The sequence below is a fragment of the Ambystoma mexicanum genome, chromosome 1q (assembly GCF_040938575.1).
Source record: "Ambystoma mexicanum isolate Mex_15411 chromosome 1q, UKY_AmexF1_1, whole genome shotgun sequence".
NCBI lineage: Eukaryota > Metazoa > Chordata > Amphibia > Caudata > Ambystomatidae > Ambystoma > Ambystoma mexicanum.
This window is the reverse complement of record NC_090922.1, coordinates 738,556,352-738,579,417: the sequence shown is the minus strand read 5'-3', so window position 1 is coordinate 738,579,417 and position 23,066 is coordinate 738,556,352. Positions and strand designations below refer to the sequence as shown.

At 41.5% G+C, this 23,066-nt stretch overlaps 1 protein-coding gene across 2 annotated transcripts in view; it reads left to right on the top strand.

Moving 5' to 3' along the window:
• BRINP3 (BMP/retinoic acid inducible neural specific 3) overlaps positions 1 to 23,066 on the top strand; it is a 1,196,593-nt gene that overhangs the window by 796,155 nt on the left and 377,372 nt on the right. For both annotated transcript variants that reach the window (XM_069641339.1, XM_069641340.1), the window contains exon 6: positions 2,687 to 2,923. In XM_069641339.1, coding sequence (XP_069497440.1) covers positions 2,687 to 2,923 — 237 coding nt within the window. The remainder of the gene's footprint in view (positions 1 to 2,686; positions 2,924 to 23,066) is intronic.

The window sequence follows — 23,066 nt, the reverse complement described above, 5'->3', positions numbered from 1 at the left end:
TTCTTCCAAAACCACAAAGGACCACATTGACACGCGCGCGCTGGCCTTGGCAGACTTCTGCAATGACTCTTTCGCCTCTCCTCCCCCCGGAACACTCCATTGTGCACCCTGACTCAATGTATCTGAAAATGCCCGTTAAAAGTACGATGCTTTAATTAAATGCAATTAATGTTTCCCTTGGCACATACTTATTTGTGTATTCATTGCATAATGGCCGAAGTTTCAAACTATGAAAACGGTATGCAAATCGCAATGCCGACGTGTAACTTCTCCTGACCTGTCTGCAGAAAGCAGCGAGCTTTAATTGTCAGAACAGAAGAATAAAAATAAATACATGTCCTTATAGAGTGGGTGCTTAGAAACGATTAGTGTACATGAGCGGGAAAGGGAACAGCAAGCAGTAAATGCAGGCAGCAGTCCCTTATTTGTAAACTTCATCATTCGCTGTAACACGACCAGTATATTATTCCCCAACTGAGTGGAATGCCTTTTCTCTGTCTGAGAAGGATGAAAGTCTGAGTCATTCGAGTAAGCATTCCATTCCGGGCTCCTTTAGATTTGCAGGCAGGTGCATAGCTCACTGAGCTATTGTATATAGAAAACCTTTCTTAGTGAGAGCACAATTTCATGTAACAACTCATTAAAATAAAATGCCTCTTCTGAATGACACGTTTCTAGTCCCGCAGCTTCTACAGACGTATGTTGTGTAGTCCAATAGTTTGGGCATCTCTGTGAAGCGTGAGGACACGTGACAGAAAAGTGTATGTTTATAGTCGACAGGTAGCTAAAGAGATTGGTCTAGCGCAGCCATCTTAATGCTACTCACTGCTGGCTATGGAGGTCTCTGTGAGGCACGTGGCAGAGTGCATGCGAAGCACCAAAAGGCGGGACAGCTGATCCCCCTGCTTCAAGTTTCCTTTAAATGCAGATTTTCCGCTTTCAAATTAAACGGGCTGCCGGGATACAGAGGGCAAGTTCAGATATGTATTGAATCAACCATCAAATATGAGCAGTGAACTTTAGTGCCTCGCATACATATTCACAAATTAACAGGAAACTCTGCTAAACATTCTGGAATAGGCGCCTGTCTTGAATAAACTGCAACAAGTATTTTTTTTTTGTGGGCTAAGGTAACAGTTTCTTGACCAACCTACCACCCCATGCCCTCTCTCTACCCCACCCAATCTTTCTACCCCACCCATCCACTCTACCTCCAATCCATAACCACACCCACTGTACCACCACTCTCACTACCCCTCTTACCCTACCAGCACTCTCTATTCCCCACCCACCCCCTAACCCCACTCCCTCTAACACCACCCACCCCACCACATCCCCACTCACCCTAACCCAATACACTCTACATCACACTCTCTCTAGCCCTACCCACACTCTATATACCGGCACTCTACCCCCACTCTCTGTAGCCCCACCTACCTACCCTACCCCCACTCACTAGCCCCAGCTACCTTACCCACTCTCTGCCAGCACCCACCCAACCCAAACTTTCTCTACCTTCACCCACCCTGCCCACACCCTCTCTACCCCCACCAACCCATCTGCTCTTCATACGCCCATCCACCCACCCTGCCCCCTCATTCTTGACTCAAGCCTACCACCTCTCTTTACCCGCACCACCTACCCTCCCCCATCCTACCATCTCTTACCCCCTCCGCCTAGCCCCTCTCATCCTTCCTCTCACACTCTCACTTTATTTCATACCCTCTCACTTATGCACTTTCTCGCTCATATTTCCCCTTGCTCATCATCGACGGCACCCTCTATCGATGGCTTCCTCCCTTACTCTATTCCTTTTCTCATTCTGTAGCACACCTGCAGCCCTTATCACATCCACCTTTCAAACCTTGCACTCTCCTTGCCCCTAGGTACCTATAAATGCAAAATGTAAAGAACAGCAGTAAACACCAAAACTATTGGCATTGGCAATGCTTATTTACTTCACCACCAAAACTCCAAAACAGGTATGCTGCTACCACTATGTGCTTAGAGCCTTGTAGCTCTTTGAAGGGGTCATAACTTGGTGGCTTGCCATTATCCCACGATAACTACCCCTCCCTTAGTATACAGGGCTATATTAAAATAGCTACCATTAGACTTGCACACAATTATTCTTTACAAAATAGTGCATAACGCAAACCCGGCAGGTACCGAAATCAGCAGATTGCTCTGTAATGGAAGTCACTTTTTAAAACCCAAATGTATGCATCAGAGGAAGAAAAAGTCAAAGCAAGAAATGGAGGAATGTAATGAAGAATTGGTTTCCATGCATGCCTTTTTCCCTCCGGCCGCTGCCCCACGCAATTGTTTTACTACGTTAATGCATCAGAAATTGACACTAAGCACTCGTAGCGGGATTGCATGCATAATGCCCGCTCCCCTGTAGCACAGGCATATTTATTTCACACTTTCGAGCTTCAACAATGCAAAATTGATGTAATCCGCTCCCTGCCAGAGGGCAACCACTCGAGTAAACTCTTCATCTAAAGGACATTACCGGTTCAATTTCCAACCTAGCTGGCGATGTACGGATTTCAGCTGTGGGTTCTTATGACTGGATTTGTCTGCTAATCCCCCCTAACTGGTTGAAGCAATTACATGCAACCCCTGTAATGTGATTTACTCTTTCTGCTGTGGGAGTCATTTGTATTCCTCTGTTTCTACGCAGGTCTTCAGGTTATTCTGCCGGAGTATCTACAGGAGCGCTTTGTGCAAGCGGCCCTGAGTTATATCGCATGCAATTCCGAGGGAGAGTTCATCTGCAAGGAGAACGACTGCTGGTGCCAGTGTGGGCCAAAGTACCCAGAATGCAACTGTCCCTACCTAGACATTCAGGCCATGGAAGAAAACCTACTTCGCATCAGCGAAACCTGGAATATTTACAACAAGGAGTTTGAGGACTCAGGTAGGACTTTTTATTCGCGTGTGCTGCTCAAACCATGTCAGGAATGCTTCTATGACAACTTTACTGCTTGCAATGTATTTTTTTTTTACAGCCTAGAACTTGACATTTGTCTGGCCTCTCAGCACCAGATCCTGTTTCATACATATGCTTAAAAGTGTTTATGGCAATATCTCACTGATTTCTCAATGAAAATAGACAGGGGTGGGACAGTCCCATCATTAGAGATAAAACAGACCGGTCCAACATGTCAGGCAGAAACATGTGTTGGTAATAGAGGATTGGCAAAGGGAACATAGGGGCTCTCCTTTATGGAATATAGACATTTATCTGTGTCTTAAAATTCAATTTCTGTCATGTTTTGAACTGTACGAACATGCATTTCTCGTGTCAAGGTTTTCAATTATGTGCCGGAGACTTGACAGACTTTACATTGTTGTTCTCCAGAGAGACAAAGATTTTCACCTGGAGCCTGCTTCCTCCACCATTAAAACAATGTTTTTGTTTCCTATCAAGTGCTACATACTCAGGTTAGCATACTTCTCATCCGAGTGCAGAAATGTTTTCTGTGGTGTATCCCCTATTTATTTCCATATGTATTCAATTATGTCATGTTATGTTAGTTTATGTTTTGAGGTTTATACTGCACACCCCTTCCATTTGCCTTCTCTCCAGTTGCACTGGCGGATCTCAATAAGAGTGGATTGGGGGTAGTTTAGTGGGGAGGGAAGGACAATGCCAGATTGATTTGGTACTATTGTTGGGATGTGTGCAGACTGGAACTACCCTGAGCTTTGCAGGTGGGTCTGTTTTTCGGTGACCGGTGTCTAGAGCATAGCTCTTTTTTTGCCCAGAGTGTAGCCAGTTGCCTCTGATGCTGAAATGCATTGGCCAGTACTTTGCTATATAAGTTCATTGTAGAAGTGAAGAATGTTGTTGTTGAAAGTCTGTTGGAAATGTTATTCAATGTCCAGGCCACAGTGGCTTAATTAATATGCACAAGGTGTGCTTGGCCATAGATTTTGGAAAAGTTAGTGTGTGGAGATTACCATCCAGAGTCGGCATGACAATGTCTTGGTAGTGAGTCCTTTCAGTTCAAGTACATTTGAAGAGATATCCTGAGTCTTCTTTTTTTGGGTTGGTATAACATTGAACAGTATGTAGCCACTTTGTGAGATAGTGGGAACACTAGGAGGAGTGGAAGAAGCAAGGAGCACGCAGAAGTGGGTGTGAAGTAGAAAAAGGGCAAGAATAGTTCCCTGCGGAAGTCCAGAGCAGGGATTTCAGAAAAGGGCAGTGACCAGGCTCCATCTTGAAGAATAATTGAGCATGCTACAAGGTCAAGAGTAATATTTAAGAGCCAGTTGCATGAATTGCATTTGGCATGGGAGAATGAAACTCAATAGGGCACTATGTGTATTTGGCACCAGTGGGCAAAATAACAGTGAGACAACGGTGGGCGAAATCCCAGATGAGTAAAGTCACAGTGGCACAGTAGCAAAGGTACAGCGTGACACGTGAGAAAGTGACAGTTGGTAGATTCACAATGGGGCACATCTGAGGAATACATTATAAGGGAGAATGCTGTATGGTGAGTACATTATTCAGGGGAACAAACAACCAAGCCAAAAAAACCAAGGCGTAACACGGCTAAGCAATGCATGATAAGAGCACGACAAGGGGATAACAAAAGTTTGCAAGATTTAGAAAAGCCTGAAAAGTCCTTAAAATGGGAAACAGGCTCACTGCTGCCATTTCCCTTTCTCACGTTGCCACTATCAATCTCTCTCTCTCACTCTCTCTCTCTGTCTGTCTCTCTCTCTCTCTCTTTGTATGTCTCAAAGATATATTGTGCAGCAAGAGTTTGGGAATTGGCAGATGATTGAAGCTAAGAGTTATTGGACGCATTAACTTTAAGTTCAGAGAAAGTGTTGCCCTTGAAATGGTAAACTCGGGTAATCATTTCACCTTTCTTATCATGCTGGCTGGAAGGTTGAGCACAGTCTCAAACCTTGCTCTAACTTTGTCAGTTGCTGACTCCAATGGGCCCTGCTGAGTCTTGTGCCTGCCAGGGCAATACCTGTTGGGGAACAAACAGCATTTTATAAGCATTCATCAGGCGATCAGTGCAAAGTCAAGAGTCCCTGGTTGTTTCTCTCAGAGGTCTACCCCACTGTCTCCAAAAGTCTTTTAACCCCTCTCCTAAAGAGCACAATGCCAGGCCTAAATAAAACCATGCACTCAAATGGCCCCTTGATTTTTACTTCAATTTCAGACAGCTGTTTAAAGAATTCAGGATGTTCTTCTGAGGGAGCCTGTTGAGATGAGGCAAGATAACATGTACATTGTGGATTCCTCAAAGTTCCCCACAGAGCTGTGTGCACATAGCTGTGAGCATCTGTAGTATACTTTCACAATTGCCCCTACTGCTGTTTTCTCTGGTACAGAGTAATGTGCTGTTTAAAATATAATTTATTGTACATTTTTGTTTCATGTCTAGAATTCTCTTTTAAATAAAATACAAGCCAGAAATGTAATAAATACTGACACTCCATTCAGAAAAAGTATTTTTGCAACTATCAAGAAAATCAGTGTAATGTGTGTACACTTGATACATATTGTAATATATTAAAACAATGTATACATTTCTTACAAGATAATAATATACAAATTTAAATAATAGGAAAGTAGATCCAGAAAACACATGTTTTTATTCTTAAACACATCTTTATGATATATACCAAATGAAAAGACATTTTAAAATATGTTATTCATTTTTACAAATGTTTAATCCATATTAAAAATAGTGATTCAAACTGTTGTTTGAAAAGAAATTGACAACATTCAAGTAAAAACTCACAGCATTTACAAGAAAACTATTTTAGGAATCATGGGGATAGGTATTGCTGCTTATGTTTTATATCATGCAGAATCTATTTTAAAAAATGCAAACATTACCCATATATTATATATAGGATGACACATCCTGCTTAGTAAAAAGATAAACACATTATTAAAACAATAATATATTGTGTTGAAAAATTTAACATTATGTAATATATCTTTCAAAATATATGGAAAATATCTGAAAAGACATGTAACCTGAAATGATATTATTATAATATGAATGGTTTAAAACTTTATTTTTGGTTAAATGTTTTCAAATGATTTACATGTCTACACATTATTTACATATTTAATTTCTCTACACTATGTAATATGCATTCTGTACTTTCAATAGGTTTGTGTTTGAATGTTGTGTTCACTTTACTTTGTATAATCTTTTTTGTATTTAATTAGTTAAATTTAAAAATAAATGATACTACTTGTAATTTTTATCAACTTTACTTTATTGAACTTGTGCTTGATTTCATGTCACATGTTCCATGACAATTGCTAGTTTTTCAATATTTTAAAGAGCTTTCAAGTATTGAAACACTAATTTGTTTCTCCATACTTCTATCCTTTATCACTGTCCCCTCCACATCATTTGGCACAAAGGGCTTTAGGTGTGATGTCAGAAGACACAGACCCACTCTCAAAAATGGAGATAGGACACCAGAAATCAGGATTGTTTTAGTCCAATCACCTGTGCCTTTAAAAGAAGGAGTCTCCACTCCTTCTTTGACTCACTTTGAAACAAACACATAAAGAATAATACATTGGACCTCTGTTGGGGAAGTTCAATTTCTGTAGCCCTCCACCGGGAGTGAAAATTGAGTTTTCAGAGGCAAGTTTTGATACCTATTTATCCCCAAGGCACATTGGGAGTGACCTACTGTTGGAGTAAGACCTGCAGCTTTGCCAGCCACACGGCTGCACAAGACCTCACACTGTAGAAGTACCTCTGGAAATGTGCTCCCCTGTGTTGGGAGCCAGAGAAAATTGAATAATCAAATTCTTATGCGTCTGGATTGGGACTCACAGCAACCTAAGATTCAACATAGCCAATATGCCTGTGTTTTCACTGTCAAAACCTTGGCACAGCCTTGAACTTGAATCTCATTATTGCACCAGCCACCTTCGAAAATGCCAGCAACTCCGTTGTCGATCTTATCAACAGATGTCCAGACCCTGGAGCATCCTTTGAAACGTGAACTTCAAACTCTGCACCAGAGCTGCCTTACTCGAACTGCACATTGACTCACAAGAATCCTCATTGTCAAACCAACTGTCAAAAAAACCTTGGTGACCCTCACAGTCTGTACCTTTCAGAGCATCACTTTATGCTGTCCTTCTAATTGCCAGCATCTTCACTGCTGATCTTCAAACCCTTGTGTCTTCCTCCAACCATGACCCTCAATGCTGCATCGAAAGACCCGCCTCGAACTGTGCATCCAGTCAACAGCATCTTTACCATCAATCCCACTGTTGAAGTGACACTGGTGACCCTCAGTATCGCACTTTTTGGAACCGCAACAAACTTCCGTTCAACCCCAGCTTGACACCTGCTCTCCACCTGGAACAACGTGGCAAACGCATTTGAGCTTGAATCGAACCACTTGAACAGTACAAAGAAGTCTGGTTTGTTGCCGCAGAACAGCCAAGCACCAAAAAAGGTATTATTGATTGATAACAGTCCCCTTGGTCCTTCTTTGGACCCCAGAGACTGGTTGGGACACTTAATTCCCCTTTTGCAAAGGGACTTTCAAACACAGTAGTTATTACTTGCCTTTCACCCCTGATTCATTACCCAGAGTGCTGCATGTGTCTATCCTTGCATAATCTGTACTATTTTCTCTGGGGTGGTTTCATGTAGTGTTTTCTCTATTTTGTTATTTTTGCAGATGTTGTGTTTTAATTAAATTAAAATATGTTTTATAGGACCGTGACTGGACATTCTGTTAATTTTTTAATATTGTACTATTGCTGTTTTGGTTGTTACTGAATCACATTCAGACCCCTCTTGAGAGTGCAGCGTTCCCTCGGTCCACGTTGTCACAAAAGGTCCAGGATGATCTACTTGAAGCTGCAGATAGGGGAGGCTCCACAATATTGTTGATGCTGGACCTATCTGCGGCTTTCGATATGATTGATCATAAGATCATTCTTCAACGAATTGGAAAAATTGGGACAGCATCAAAAGTAGTGGTGGACTGGTTTGGCTCTTTTCTGCAGGATAGGACCCAGCAGGTGACATCAGGAGCCTCCCTCCCAGAGCTACTATGGTTGAGATGCGGAGTCCCCCAGGGCTCGGCACTCTCACCAATGATTTTTAATCTATATATTCACCCACTATTTGATATACTGAGGAATCATGGACTAAGATTCCACTCCTACGCCGATGATACTCAGATCTACGTGGAGACGGAGAACATGTCTGAGGCATTTGAAAGGATTGACCTGTGCATGCTAGACATTAAAAGATGGATGGCATGTGATCAGCTACAGCTTAACACAGCTAAGACAGAGGTAATACTATTAAGACAAGGAAAAAGAAGAGAGGTGAAGAACAAAATATAACACTGCAGATTCTGGGTGAAGAAATTCAGTTTTCAAGGAAAGTGAGAAATCTTCGATGTATATGGCAGGAAAACCTGGTCAGTGAAGCCCAGGTTGGGGCCAAAGAAAAGGCTGTGTATCACTCCCTGACTACGCTTAGGAACATGCTCCCCTTTGTGGCAACTGAAGACTACTCATGGTCGTAGGGGTGTTGACCAATTCTCATCTTGACTACCGCAACAGTCTGATGACAGGGATCCCAGCAAAACAGATGATGATACTCCAGAGGGCCCAGAATGCGGAAGTTATGCTAATTGCCCATCTTGGGAAAAGGGACCACATCTCAGCATCACGTAGAGCTGTTCATTGGCTCATGGTGGAGGACCGAGTTAAGTGTAAGGTGCCGTGTCTTATGTATAGATGCTTCTATGACCTTGCGCTAGAATCCACCGCTATCAGCCAACTAGAGAACTCCGGTCTGGAGACAAACTGTTGATGGGTAAACCCCGGGCTAAAATGACCTCGAAGGGGGAAAGGAGGTTTTCTCTGTTTGACCCAAGGATATGGAACCAGTTATCAACTGCCATCGAGCCATGCCCGTCGTTAGAAGGCTTTAGAAAGGCACTTAAAACCTTCTTATTTAAGTGAACCAAAGAGGTATGGGTTAAAACAGCTTTCTCTCAGTCAAAGGTTGAATCGTAGTTAACAACTGCAAATAACTATGCCTGTTTTACCTTTTTGATTGGTGTCACCCTTGTTTTGCAGTAGCTTAACAGCTGAGTAGGCGCTTAGCCATTACTCGCCCTTGTACTCCTGTGGGTAAAAAGTCATTTTGCCACAGGCATATTTGACGTTAGCTGGGAGCTCACTTTTGTTGGAAGTCCATACCTGTGTGCCACTGCGGGAGCAGCTTGCCAAACTCTTTGCAGTGGAAGATTAATGATGGCTGTTAAGGGCATTCAAATTACTGTAAGACTTATGTTGATTGTGATGGAGTGCAACAGCTAGGGTTTGCACAGGTGTGGCTGTGATATGAGGCCTCATCATGTGGAAGCAATGGCTTGTGTGCCTTTCCAATGCAGGGTCCTTCTGTCCCAGCTTTAAAGGATGTGTGTTGTGGCAGATGCTTTCAGCAGCATGCAATTTGGTCTTTATAACACTTGTGTAAGCGGAATGCTCTAGTGGAGACACAGTGTGTTTGTACTTTTGAAAAGACATAATGCCTTTCGATTGTTCATTCTTCAGCTAGAGTTATGAATGCCTCATTCTTTGTGGACACATGCCCCTGTCCTGTATTTTGAGACTGCATAGATGTTATGCCTGTATGTTCCTGAATCCTTGGGACAATTGGCTACTTACTGCATTTGTATCAGTGGACTGTGTGTTTCAATTCCTACTGAAGAATATTTATGTTTTAGCACATGCTCATTATGATCTTTAACTTGTAGTTCCACCTGTGTTTAACCCTAAGTATGGTAGAAGTCACCATTTTGTTTCCTGACGTATTTATGGAGACATGATGATAGGTGTGCTGAAATAGTGTTAGTGTCTAAAACTGTAATTTCTGCAGTTTACCACGATAAGTCATGTATTCACTGAGCTTTTGTTTTTGCACGTTGGTTGCCATATTTCCTCGACTGGAGCGAGATTTAATAACATGATGGCAAAGATAATTTTCACATTTTTGTGTTCGCTTATTTACTCAATCTTGCAAATTCCTTGATCGGAGCCTCAAGGTTTTGGCTGCAGCTAGATATCGATGCTCCAGAACTAGTTCCAATCCTATGTTTTCTGCACCATACAAAATGATGGCATTTTTATGTACCAAGTTGGAAGGGTACATTTTTGCAGAGAGGCCACTATGCAACACTAAATTTAATTATTTAGTTATGTGGTAGTGTCATATAGAAATGGTTAACAGTGATACATGTTTTATATGATACAATGTAATGTTATGGGCCTTTATACTCTGCCATTACTGTTGTGTTGCTTCTTCCTAGGCCAGGGAAGTTTCCTGTCTGAGATGTATTGTAAGTAGCCTCATATATCATATGGTATCCTTTATGATGCCATAGAATGTTTCTTCTCAGTTTCTTGTTTCTGTTCCAATATTGTCAGTTGGTGAAGAGAGCTGAAGGAAAGGGAGCCCATTAGCATGGGGGTCTTCTTTCCCCTTACTAATCTAAATAAATACTTATGTGAAACTTACCCGCCTCTGCCGCATCTTCATAACAATGGCGACGAGGATGGGATGTGAAGCCATGGCAGGCAGATGAAAGGAAGGCCCCCAGCTGCGAGTTACAGCCACTCCGCCGAGCCCCTGCGTTGAGCCTGGCCCTGTGAACCTGCTCCCTGCGCCCCTCTGCCTGCCCACTCGTGAGGTACACTCCGCCTGTGCTGGTGTTGAGTGTCCTGTGGTGGAGACCTCGCTGATTCCTGCGTGTGCCTTCGGAGAGGAACGCTTGTCACCACCGCCGAAGTGAGAAGGACTGGCCCGCCCCGCCCGCTGGCTGCTCCGCCAACCCTGTGCTGAGTGGCCCACTGCGGGGAGTTGAAGATCCCTGCACCCGTCGAGCGCCGCCGTCCCTGTGAGAGAAATTGACCCCGGCGCTGGGAGAACGATACTGGGAGGGCCGCTCCGCTTTGCCCCAGCGTCGAGCGGCCCCCGTGCAGAACCCGATGAATCCCGTCATATCCCCTACACCTCAGCAGTAAGTGCATTTTATTTGTTTAATACCGCTATTCGGGAGCGGGAGACTGTTACGGCCTTCCCTCCCTTCTTGCGCCTGACACCCACCCTGCTGCCAGGCCCCGAGGATCCGAATGGAGGAGGCGGAGAGTGAACTTGATGAGAGCAGCGCACCAGATCTATATTACGTATTCCACGTAACAGCAGGAAAAGTGGATTCAGGGCTGAGGAGATTACCGCCTTTCACCTAATAGAGGGGCAAGCGAAAATCAGTGGAGGGATCAGCAATCCATACAAAACCGTTTTGGTACATCACCACAAGTGCAGGAAGAGTGGTGCACGCTATTGTGTCCGGTATATCACTTGTGAGGAGTGGTGGTGGTGAAGGTGGTCCGTGCTGTATACCTGTGTGGGTTGACACAAGGAAGTTCCGTGAAAGACATCAGAGGTGCTGGTAAAGGGACCCTTTTACTGTGAAGGGAAAATAAACACAGTCAAGACTGATCACGCCAAGCATATAAAATGGCAGCTTTACCTGGGATATCAGGTCCCCCCATATTTATGCCTACCCCAGGCACGGCGAAGATTGTCTGGCCCCAACGGCAAAAGGGTTTTATGCATTATATGAAGGCAGCCGGGGGAACGGCATATTCCAGTGAAAGGAAGTTAGCGTTATCACATCACTTTTTGGGTTACGAAGGCCAAAGGATTTTTGAGACCCTCCCTCAGCTAGCAAGTGATGGAAGTGGGGATGAATTACATGAGTTTGAGTCAGCTTTAGTGAAGCTTGATAAACATTTCAACCCAAAAAGAAGCACGATTTTGGAACGTTACAATTTCCGAATGCGCACACAAGCCCATGGTGAGTCCGTTGAGGATTATGTGACTGTGTTGCGACACCTAGCCCTTACATGAAAGTTTCAAGGAAATTTCGACGAACATATTCGTGATCAATTCATGACTCATTGTTGGTCGAATAAGATACGGGAGGAACTATGGCTTAAAGATGAGCCGAATTTAGACGAAGTACTGGACTTGGCCAAACGTGTAGAACATTCCCTGGCATGTGTGGCCAAACTCTCCAAAACTGAAGGAGGAGAGTCCAAAGAACGTAAGCCGGAGGTGTTAACTGTGGGTGAAGGAAAGAACAAAAAGAGAGGAAGAAACAGACAGTCAGGGAGGAGTAATCCAGAAGAAAGGAGGAATCAAGATTCGATGCAGAGGTATGAGAAGAAAGAGGAAAGGAAGGACGAAAGACTATGTTATCGATGTGCCAGTGCAACACACTTTGCATCCTCCGCTGTGTGCCCAGGGTGAAAGAGTATATGCACCAAATGCAAAAGAAGAGGACATTTTGCGTCATGCTGCAAGAACTACCAATTTGGACAGTCAGGCCAAAGGAAAGTGCTATACGTAAATGAGGAAGAAGATGGGAGGTCATCAGAAGATGAAGTTGTGATGTCATTACAAAATGTTTTCGTTAATACTGTTAATGTAGTTACCAATGGTGGGGATCCAGGGGACTGTGAACGTCCCTATGCTGTGTTAATGGTAAACGGATGTAAAGTATCCATGATGGCTGACTCAGGATCGAAAATAACCCTAGTGTCCAGGAGTGCATTTGAGTGTGAAATGAATGGGGTAGTGCCTGCGTTGTCAGAGCCTGACATAAGTCCTGGAGGGTATAACCAAGATCGCATTGAATTATTCGGTTATGTGTGGAGTAGGTTTGAATTCAAAGGACAAAGCTTTGATGGCAAGGTGTATGTTACCAAGTAGGGACAACCATTGTTAGGGTGGAGAGAGCAAAAGAACTTAGGGATCAGACTCGATCCAAATCACACAGAGTATTGCAAGTATCCGAAGTACTCTCAACTCATGGCAGGTATATGTCGGAGTACGGGAAAGTATTTGATGAGTCGTTGGGTAAAGTGAGAGGGTTTAAGCACCAGATAATGTTAAAAAGGGGCAGTATAGCCACCGTGGCGAAACTCAGGCCTTTGCCTTTTGCTTTGAGGGACAGTGTAAAGAAAGAGTTGCAGAAGTTATTGGAAGCAGGAGTGATTGAAAGAGCTGGGGGGTTTGAGTGGGTCTCTCCAGTGGTGATTGTAAAGAAAAGTTCAGGAGATTTAAGACTGTGCGTTGACATGCGTGAGTTAAATAAATGTGTGTTGGTGGACAGGCACCCCTTGCCCAACATGGGAGAGTTGTTGACCATGGTGGGTGGAGGAAGGTATTTCTCAAAACTAGACATGACGTCAGCCTATCATCAGGTTGAATTGGAGGAGGCTTGTAGGAAAGTTATGGCATTTGTGACACATGAAGGAGTATTTCAGTTTAGGAGAATGCCGTTTGGGCTGGCGTCTGCCTCGTCCGTATTTCAGAAAATCATGGATCGTCTGTTGAGGGGAGTGAATGGGGTGTTCTGTTTTAAAGATGATGGGCCTCATTACACGGATGGCGGGAAGGATTTACCGATACCGGTAAAATACCGGTACCGGTAAATCCTTACCGCCTTACTACGAGGTCCCTTTGCGGGTTGGGGGATTTACTGCCTGCTTTTTGCAGCCGTTAAAAACCAACCCGCAAAGGGACCCAGGGAGCTAATTACAGTACCGCAATTTGCGGTACCGTAATTAGCGCCTTCCCCATTCCCATTATGCCCTATGGGGCAAAAATGGGAATGGGGAAGGGCAACGGTGGAAGGGGGAATTACCGCCCCGCCAACCTTGGAATGGGGTGGTAATTCCTCTTTGTGCCAAGGCGGTGCCGGTATTTTACCGGCATGAACCATGGCGCTAATAGCGCCATGGTTCTCCGCCATCCGTGTAATGAGGCCCGATGTGTTGGTGAGTGGAGTGACACTGGAAGAGCATGACAAGAATCTACAGAGTTTTGAGGATATTTGAGGAGAGAGGTATCACGTTAAAGGGTGAGAAATGTAAGTTTGCGGTATCAAAAGTGGACTATCTGGGTCATGAAGTGTCAGGGGATGGGATTAAGCCCAAGGAAGACATGGTAAATACCATAAAGACCATTGTTATGAAGATGCGGCAGAGATTCTTGTCATGCTCTTCCAGTATCACTCCACTCACCAAATGTTGTAAAGTGACTTCCAGGCTTCTTGGGATTACTTATATGTTTATTCAGTAAAAACACTTTGTCAAAGGGACGTTATGGTTAAGTTGCGCTACTAAAAACCTATGAAATTCAGTGAAAAAACGTTGTTAAAGGGACGTTATGGTTCAAAGTAAAACCAAAAAACCCCTGAAAATCAGCAGTTATGGTAAGATAAGCAAACATAACTCACGTCGCCACCGTGCACTGCTAAGACTAACACCCAGGACATCAAAGATGACATCACAAATGCCATTGATGACACAAAGCAGCAAACATACAAAGTATATGTAGTAATACTTAAAAAATGTTACCCATATATGTAACACACTAACCATTCATGTAAATACAATATGTTTTAAAATGGAATATACCAAAAGAAGATAAAGTGGCTTCCACCATAATTACCTCACAGACGCTCCACAACCAACAGCAAGACCAGACGTATACACTACTGATTACATATCTCACCAGACATAGTAAGTGCACTTCTTTTTACTCATATATTTATAAACTTTCTATATTAGAAAAAAAAACATATTACTTTTTTGTTTTCTCACAGAAATGTGTAGTACTCTTGACTGGCTAGAGGTACACACTTTACTATATAAACCAATTAATAAATATTATTCTGTATACATTTAACATATACATTTTTTTTATTACAGACCATTCAAAAATTACAAGCATCTCACAACAGCAATCAGAGGATATCACTCTACAGCAGATTAATCAAAAAATTGACAACCTTATGCAAAATTTTATGGATTTGAAAAACTTTGTGGAAAATGATATGAATCCCCCAACAGCACACCATTGTCCAACCTGCACTTGTCCCCCCTCACCCTATCCCACGCAGTTAACCCCAAAACCTGTCTATGGACCAAAGCGTTTCGATGAGCTTTCCTTCCCTTCTTCACCTGATCCCAGTTATCTAGAAATCCCTAATTCTCCTTTTTTTGTTTCCGTTTCTGCCCCACCTTCCCAGTCATAATTGTATATGTATATGAAATAAAGTTACTTTTCTTATATTGTGTTGTAATTACTTTCAGTTCCTTGTGATAAAACCAATTTAGGTGTCCACGGACACCGCGGTTGTTCGGAAATGTTCATAAAGAAACGAAAATGTGACTGTCCTTAGGACACTACATCTGTCCGTAATGTTCTCATGCAAGTTGAAAATGTTCTAAGAACACTCGTAGTGTCCTGAAATGTTTGTAAATAAACGAAAATGGAGGTGTCCTTAAGAACACTATGCCTATTCGTAGTGTTCGATAGCAAACAGAAACTGTTCTAAGAACACTCGTGGTTTCCTGAATTGTTTGTAAATAAACGAAAATGGAGGTGTGCTTGAAACGCTATGTCTGTCCGTATTGTTAGCAAATAAATTAAACTTTCCTAAGAACAAACGGCTGTCCGTAACTGTTTGTTTTACATGTGACGCACTTTTAATTAGTTCAGGACCCGAACACTGTCCGCAGAACATCAACACGCATGCACAAAACAATGTCCGTACATTGGGTGTCCTGCGGACGACCGCTAACTTAGCGAACATGCTCACAAAACAATCATGTGACCACGCCCACGCTCATCTCGTGCTCTAAATGCGGACACTGTTCGTGTCCCCGACCAGTTTAAAAGTACATTTCCAAGTAATCCACAATATTTCTCATTTCTCATTAAAAAATCAACATACCACAAATCCCACATACTAATCCTAACTTTCCACATAGTTTTTGTGACCTTTTGAACCTTTTTTGATGTTCGATCTGTCTTGCGGACGGCGCGCATGTCCGCGACCCACTCACAAGCACCCAGATATAAGATATAAGACCACGCCCTAGAGCGCATTTTCATTGACTATTCCACAGAGCAAACTGCATTTTGCTGCCTACTTTGCAGATTTTGAGATTTCCATCTCCAAGCCTATGACATCCATGGCTCGACTATTACCACATGGTGCTACATCTGCCTCAGCACCACGCCCACCCCCTCCACTACCACCATTTCCCCAAGGGCCTGAAGAGGGGAACAGGAGAGAGGATACAGAGGAGGAAGAAGAGGATGACGAGAATGAGGTAGAGGAAATCCCTACTACCCGTCCTCGGTGTGAATCTTGGGTGTGTGGCGGTTGTTTACCGTTCATGGAAACGGTCCTAAGTCTCATGCGAACCGTGTCACCTGTAATGAGTGTGAAATGGTACTCAGTCGCGGGAAGCATGGTTCGTATAGCTTTGGGACCACTACCATGAAGCGACACTTGCGCTCATTCCACACTGGGGCCATTCGCAAGGTTGTACCTTGCGAGAAGCGTAGTAGGTTGATTGCCTCTACTTCATCCTCCGTTCCTGATCCTGTCACCACAAGGAACACCTCTGTGGGACAGCTTCTTCCTCAAGCTGCCTCACAGGCCATACAGAATTCTGATGACCCTTACCTTTCGAGGGTCACAGTTGTATGTGTGTACTGTGACACAGAACTCTGCAGGGGGGAACGACTTCGGAGTGCTTTTGAGACGATCGTCTCAGAGCACCAGAAGACCTGCTCACTACCCAAATAAAACCCACTCTACATCTTCCTCTCTCAGCTCGCCCTTTCTTATCCCTGTGGTTGGTGTCCCCCTCGCTTTATCCTCCTTTCCCTCCACTCCTAGTGTGTCGTGTATAAAAAAGAACAAAAAAAAAATAAATAAAAAAAAAAATAAGGCTCTTTTCAGAGCCGCCTTTCACAGTTAAAAAATAGAAGTGAAGATACATAAAGCATAGCCATTTCCATTTCGTGAAAGTCCGCGGACGGTCCGCGAACAGAAAAACAATTGCATTGCTACCCTATTGAAACCAATGCATTTTTCTCTAACAGGAAGTGGTGGCTCTGAAAAGAGCCTTTGGGAGGTGTTTGAATGTAAAACATTTTAACTATGTAAGACCTACTTCAAAACGAATGCTGTATTTCTAAAAATGGTCGCAATGCATTTTGTACATTTCTCAGAAAAATCTGATTGCCAGCATAAGTAAGATGGACTCCATCTTTGCGAAAATGTATGTACTACGAAACAAAATATTTTCATTGTTAAAAGAGGACATGCCAAAATCTCTTAGGAAGGCACAAACAGCCTTATTAACATTACGCCTTGCTTTCTCCATTTGTGGACCACATGAGAAAGAACGAAGCCACACTTGTCTCTGCGCAATCCGTGAAAAAATTATTTTAGAGTTTGGAAACATGTCCATTATCTTCTGAAGTCCTTCTTTCATTGCAAATTGCAAAGACAATCCAGACACATGTCCTAAACTGTTCCCTCCACAATGAATTACAATTATGTCTGGATGTTCCTCTATCTTCAAAGTTGCACAGAGAGGTAGCAAGTCCAACCACTTAATTCCACGCACTCCATGCCAGTGTACTTCCACATGTAGGAATCCAAGATCTATAGATACTCCACAGCTTTCTGCATGCACCTTCAACCAATGAATCCACGAGTCTCCCAAAATCCATACAATCTGTGTTTTGAAACACTCAGCCATAGCTATCTGTTCTTCTCTCTGCAAAAACAATATCTGAGAAAACCTCTCCTAGCACAACACACTCACCAAACTTTACTGACCAATCCCTTGCTTCATCAATCTCATTTCCATACCCCCCCCAAATTCCCCGGATGTAATACGCGGTGTCCTAGAACTACCGCCATGTCCACGAACGTATCGTAACATGTACAGCCCTTCTACCATTTCGATTTCACTCTCTGTGCCATTCCCTCATTGGATGTAGCTAAGCAATCACATGACCATCCACCAATCAAATCCAATAACTCTACATGTAACTGCATCATCATAGAGCAGCACTACAAATGTACGGTGTATCTCTCGGAGTAAAAGTCTCATACCATTGACAACCACGATCTACGAGAAATAATATAGAAATCTCCAATATTTCTACTTGCAGCTTGGAACATATCCATATACATGAACAGAAAGTACAGGTATGCATATTTTCTACACAGTACATGAACACATTTTCTAACCGACTTTTACCTTCTATAATCTGAAAAATGAATGGACGATCATTGTTTCATTGTCCTAAAATGACCTGTCACTTACAAACCTTTATATGGTTTAATTTCTTCATACACACACAAACATGCAATTTCTATTACACTAACATTTTTGAAATAAAATATATACATGACATATAATCACACAAATAACATACACACTCTATGATCAAATCTCAAACAATAATATTTGTACAAACACATAATTGGTTTAAATTTTTTTCATTTATATAAGTACTTAAATACATTTATATAGGACAAGCAGACTATTACATTCACTCACTGTTACGTGCAAAAGCAGGCTATGACACATAGCTCTCAACTCACACGCTTTTGGCGGGTGTCACCCGCCTTGTAAAGGACTGACTCACCCGCCAAGCCTCCTGCACGCCCATTCATTCCAATGGGCGTCTCACCCGGCAAAAACGAAATCAGGTGATTTTACCCGCCTTTGCGACACACATGGTTGTGAGCTATGATGACAATGACTCACTATTACGTGGAAAAGCTTAGTTACAAGAATAGTGGTATACGTTGGTAGATTATGAATTCCACAAACCATAGTAAAGATATTTTCTTTCCTACTCTTAGTCATAATATAGTTTTAATGGTTTTCAGGAAGGCGCTGAGCATTTCAATTAAACAAAAATCTATGTCTAAAATGAAAACAGTGCTATATAGCAACCAAATTACTAATTTCTTTCTTTTACAATTGCAGTGAAGCCCATTCTCCTGAATAGAAGCAGCTGATTTTGATTTACAAAGAACAACTAAGAAGCAAACTACTCATTTTTGAAAAAAAAGTAAGTAGATTGTTACCATAATATTTGATTTATAACTCACACGCACTGTACGGTGCATTCATGGTATTTCTGTGCCTAAAAATAGAGATTCAGCACCATTCTGACCAAAAATCCCCCCTCGTCTTAAACAGTGATCTCCTGTCAGAATGGCACTCAAATTCCTATTTTTCGGCACACAAATTACCCAACTCAGCAGCTAGAATGTAGATGTTGTAGAACAAACAACTGTTTTAATTATATAGCTTTACCTATAATTTTTATTCTTCTCCACACCACCAGATTACTTTTTTCTGTCATCTGAACCCCACTTTAGTAACACATTAATTGAAGAATACCCATCCCTGGTAGTTCAACTTCCCAATTCACAATCACACACCATTACATACATCTTTATCATCTTACTCAAACAATCATGCACACAACACACATCCATTGCAGAAAACCCCAACCCATACCTTCTGTATTTTTTTCAACAGACGCTACAGAATGCCCACCAAAAAGCAACTCCGTGGAAAGGGACGCAGAAGTAGAGCAAATGAAAAGAAAAGTCTCCAACATAAACACCCATCTATAGCAGAATTTGTAAAAAACGTTGAAACACAACAGCTAATACAGTCATGTTGTGAAACAGAAGAAGTTTCTAGTGCAAAAACTTTGCCTCCTCTATCACAAAGTAAAACTACCCAAAAAACTATTAACAGAAAATCAACTATCACTACAAATAAAACGCCTTCTATAAATCTTGACATAGTACAAAGTAAACATACCAAGAAAAGTATATTAGCCAAAATGTTCAGTCACAAAGTCCTTCAAAATCTGATAAAAACAGTAGAGAAACCAGGTTCAACACTTCAAACTAATCGTAGGAAAGTAATCTTAGAAGCGTTGATAGACAGTGCAATTCTTCTCAAAAGAAGCTTATTTATTGTTGTGTTAAACAGAATTAAAGCACTAACAAAACTAATAACTAAACTTCAAAAAAGACTTCTCAATAAACGAAATGTGAACAGAAATAACTTCTTAAATATCTGTGGAGGTGAATGGAGTCACACTACAAGCACAGAACCATACTTTAATGAAGAAGCCTACAAACAAAACAAAACAATTGCCATACATAGCAGTGGTCGCGGTTATGAAAAAGTTAATAATTCCATAATGGAACAAGAAGTACTCCTTACAAAAATATGCCCTGAAAACTTACAATTTACCCTTCCATTTGACTGAATCAGAACATCTAATTTACACATGGCCATGCACGTCAATGTGTAACATTCCCAAAAAAATGTTCAAATCTTTACGCCTATTCCTCAATCAATATGTGAAAAGCAAAGACAAAATCAAAATTAAAATACTGCAACGTATGGATGCTTGTCCAGTACGCAAGCACACAGGACTGCAAGGACATTCGTTGGCCTGCATATCAGGAGCTACTTGCAAAACAACCTTCCGTGATATCAAAAGGATATCAACACATCATGCAAGTATAAGAAATCTAGTTTATAAACTGTATTATGCAAAAAGTCATGCTTTAGCACTAGCCAATTTAAATAACAATCTTCTACATGGTACACCAAAAGACCTACTAGAAGAAATCGAGTATATACAGAAAAAATATTTTGGAAATGAAACCCACTTACAAGATGAAATAGCTGTCAACCAACTTCGTAACAAATCTGCACATGGCAACCTTTCACTACACACATACAAAAAAGAAATACTAAAATTTCAAAGCTCTTCAGCTGAAGTACCAAACCAGGTGTGTCTATGTTGCCACAGAACGTGTTATAAAAGTAACACAAAAACTATAGACCTTTCATACAAAATAGAAGACAATGAAGATTCTAAATGGGTTGAATTAGCTCTCTACCTTATAGCAGAAAACAAATACGAAATAACTGACCCCATAATACTTTGCAGTTACAGCACTACCAAACTTGACAACAACCAAACTCCTTTACGTGCTATCTCAAATAACTTGGAATTACATCCACTACCAAAACTCCTTCAACAACTTAATTATATGAGAGCATCATAATTCAGAATTTCAGTTCATCCATTCAAGCAATAATACACCTTCAACCAAAAACTGCAAAATTACCTCCCTCTGAATTAATGAAAGGTATTCGTGGAAAAGTAGTGTATTTACCATTAGATCTAAAAGAAAATGTGCACACTCTAGGAGTGCAACGTCCAATGCAACAATCTTTAATTATCTTGGTAAATGGAGTACCTACAAAAGACAAAAAAAATTGGCAACAACTGGTAGATTTACATAAAGTTAGAGAAGCCCTGCAATATCTCAAAGAGAATAATGATTATTACAAAGAAATTAATATCGAAGAAAACGTGAAAGATACAACTGAAATAATTCAAGAGACACACGAAACTGGTCAATTTGAGCTCCTAGATCCTGCTACAATAGCAAACACTTTAGACCATTATACAATTCACCCATTGCACTCTAATGACACCATAGAAGATGCACTGGAAACGTACTAAATGTGTCAAACAAAAGGATCACCAATCAGCATATGGGAAAAAAGTATAGAAGCGCGTGCTTTTCCTCTACTCTTTCCTAATGGCAAAGGAGGAAGATACAATGATAGACCTGTTCAAATATCAGCATCAGAATATCGCTCATTACGAATGTATTCTGAAGACCCCAGATTTCGACAAAATGTGGAATACATATTCCACCTACTCTTTGTTACGGAGTTGCACACATATTAAAATCAGGATCACACTTTCAAAATATGACAGCCACACAATTATTACAAAAAGTTCAACAAAAAGATGAGGTTTTACAGGCAAATCTTACAAATCTATTAGCAAATATGCGAGGTACTAAAGAGTACTGGTTTCAACGCCATGGAGATGTACGTTGTATGATCAGAAACCTTGGCCCACCCACTTCGTTTGTTACATTAAGTTGCGCAGAATATGCATGGGAACATTTACATGCTTTCCTACGCATATCAAACGAAAACAAAACAAACATAGATATACTAACACCTGGAGAACTTTGTTCTCAGGATCCTGTTAATGTTTCTAGATATTTTCACCATCGCTTCATTGCTATGCAACATTTTATTTGTAATAAAACTGTTCCTCCCCTTGGAGAAGTGCAACACTTCTTTTGGAGAAGAGAATACCGAGCCAGAGGAGCGCCACATGTCCAGATGCTTTTATGGATTAAAGATGCTCCTAAATTTGGTCAAGACAGTGATGCCACTGTTTTACAGTTTATTGAAAAATATGCCACTTGTGAAATTCCGTCAGAATCCACAAATAGTGATCTTCATGCAAAAATCTTACAATTCCAAAGACACAAATGTGGCAAATATTGTCGTCGCAAATACAAAAACAAAGGGAAATACTACACCAAATGCCAATTTGGTTTCCCTAGACCAGTTACAAATACAGGTCAAGTGAACAACCTCATGTCTTCAGTTAGACATAGTGTTAAAGGTAAGGCACCTAAAAATACATATTGCATAAAAAGAAAAGAAGAAGAAAAATATATCAATGATTACAATGCAATCATTGCCCACTTGTGGAATGCAAACATAGATTTGCAGTACATTGCAGACAATTCTACTGCAGTTGCACGATATGTCACAGCATACTTAACCAAATCAGAAAAGACAGAGCTCGAAGACCTCTGGAATGACCTGTCATCAGATAAACAGTGTCTCAGAAATTATACAGCTTGGGCATAAAAATGCTGTCCCATAGAGAATGTGGATCCTATGAAGCAGCTGATCGATTAACTGGTACTGCATTGTATGCTAAATCTGCAAATATAGTATGGCTAATTCTTGGCCCAGCTAAATCTAGAAAAAGAGTTCTAAAATCATACGAAGATATAGAAACAATAGCCAGACATGATCCCAACAGCCGAGACATTTTAAAAAACAATTTATTGGACACTTACTACCCAAACAGGAGTACCACTTTGGAAACCATGTGTCTATACTACATAGCCCAAAACTACACATACAAAATAATATAAAACCTGATGAGCAAAACCGTAAATACAAAGTG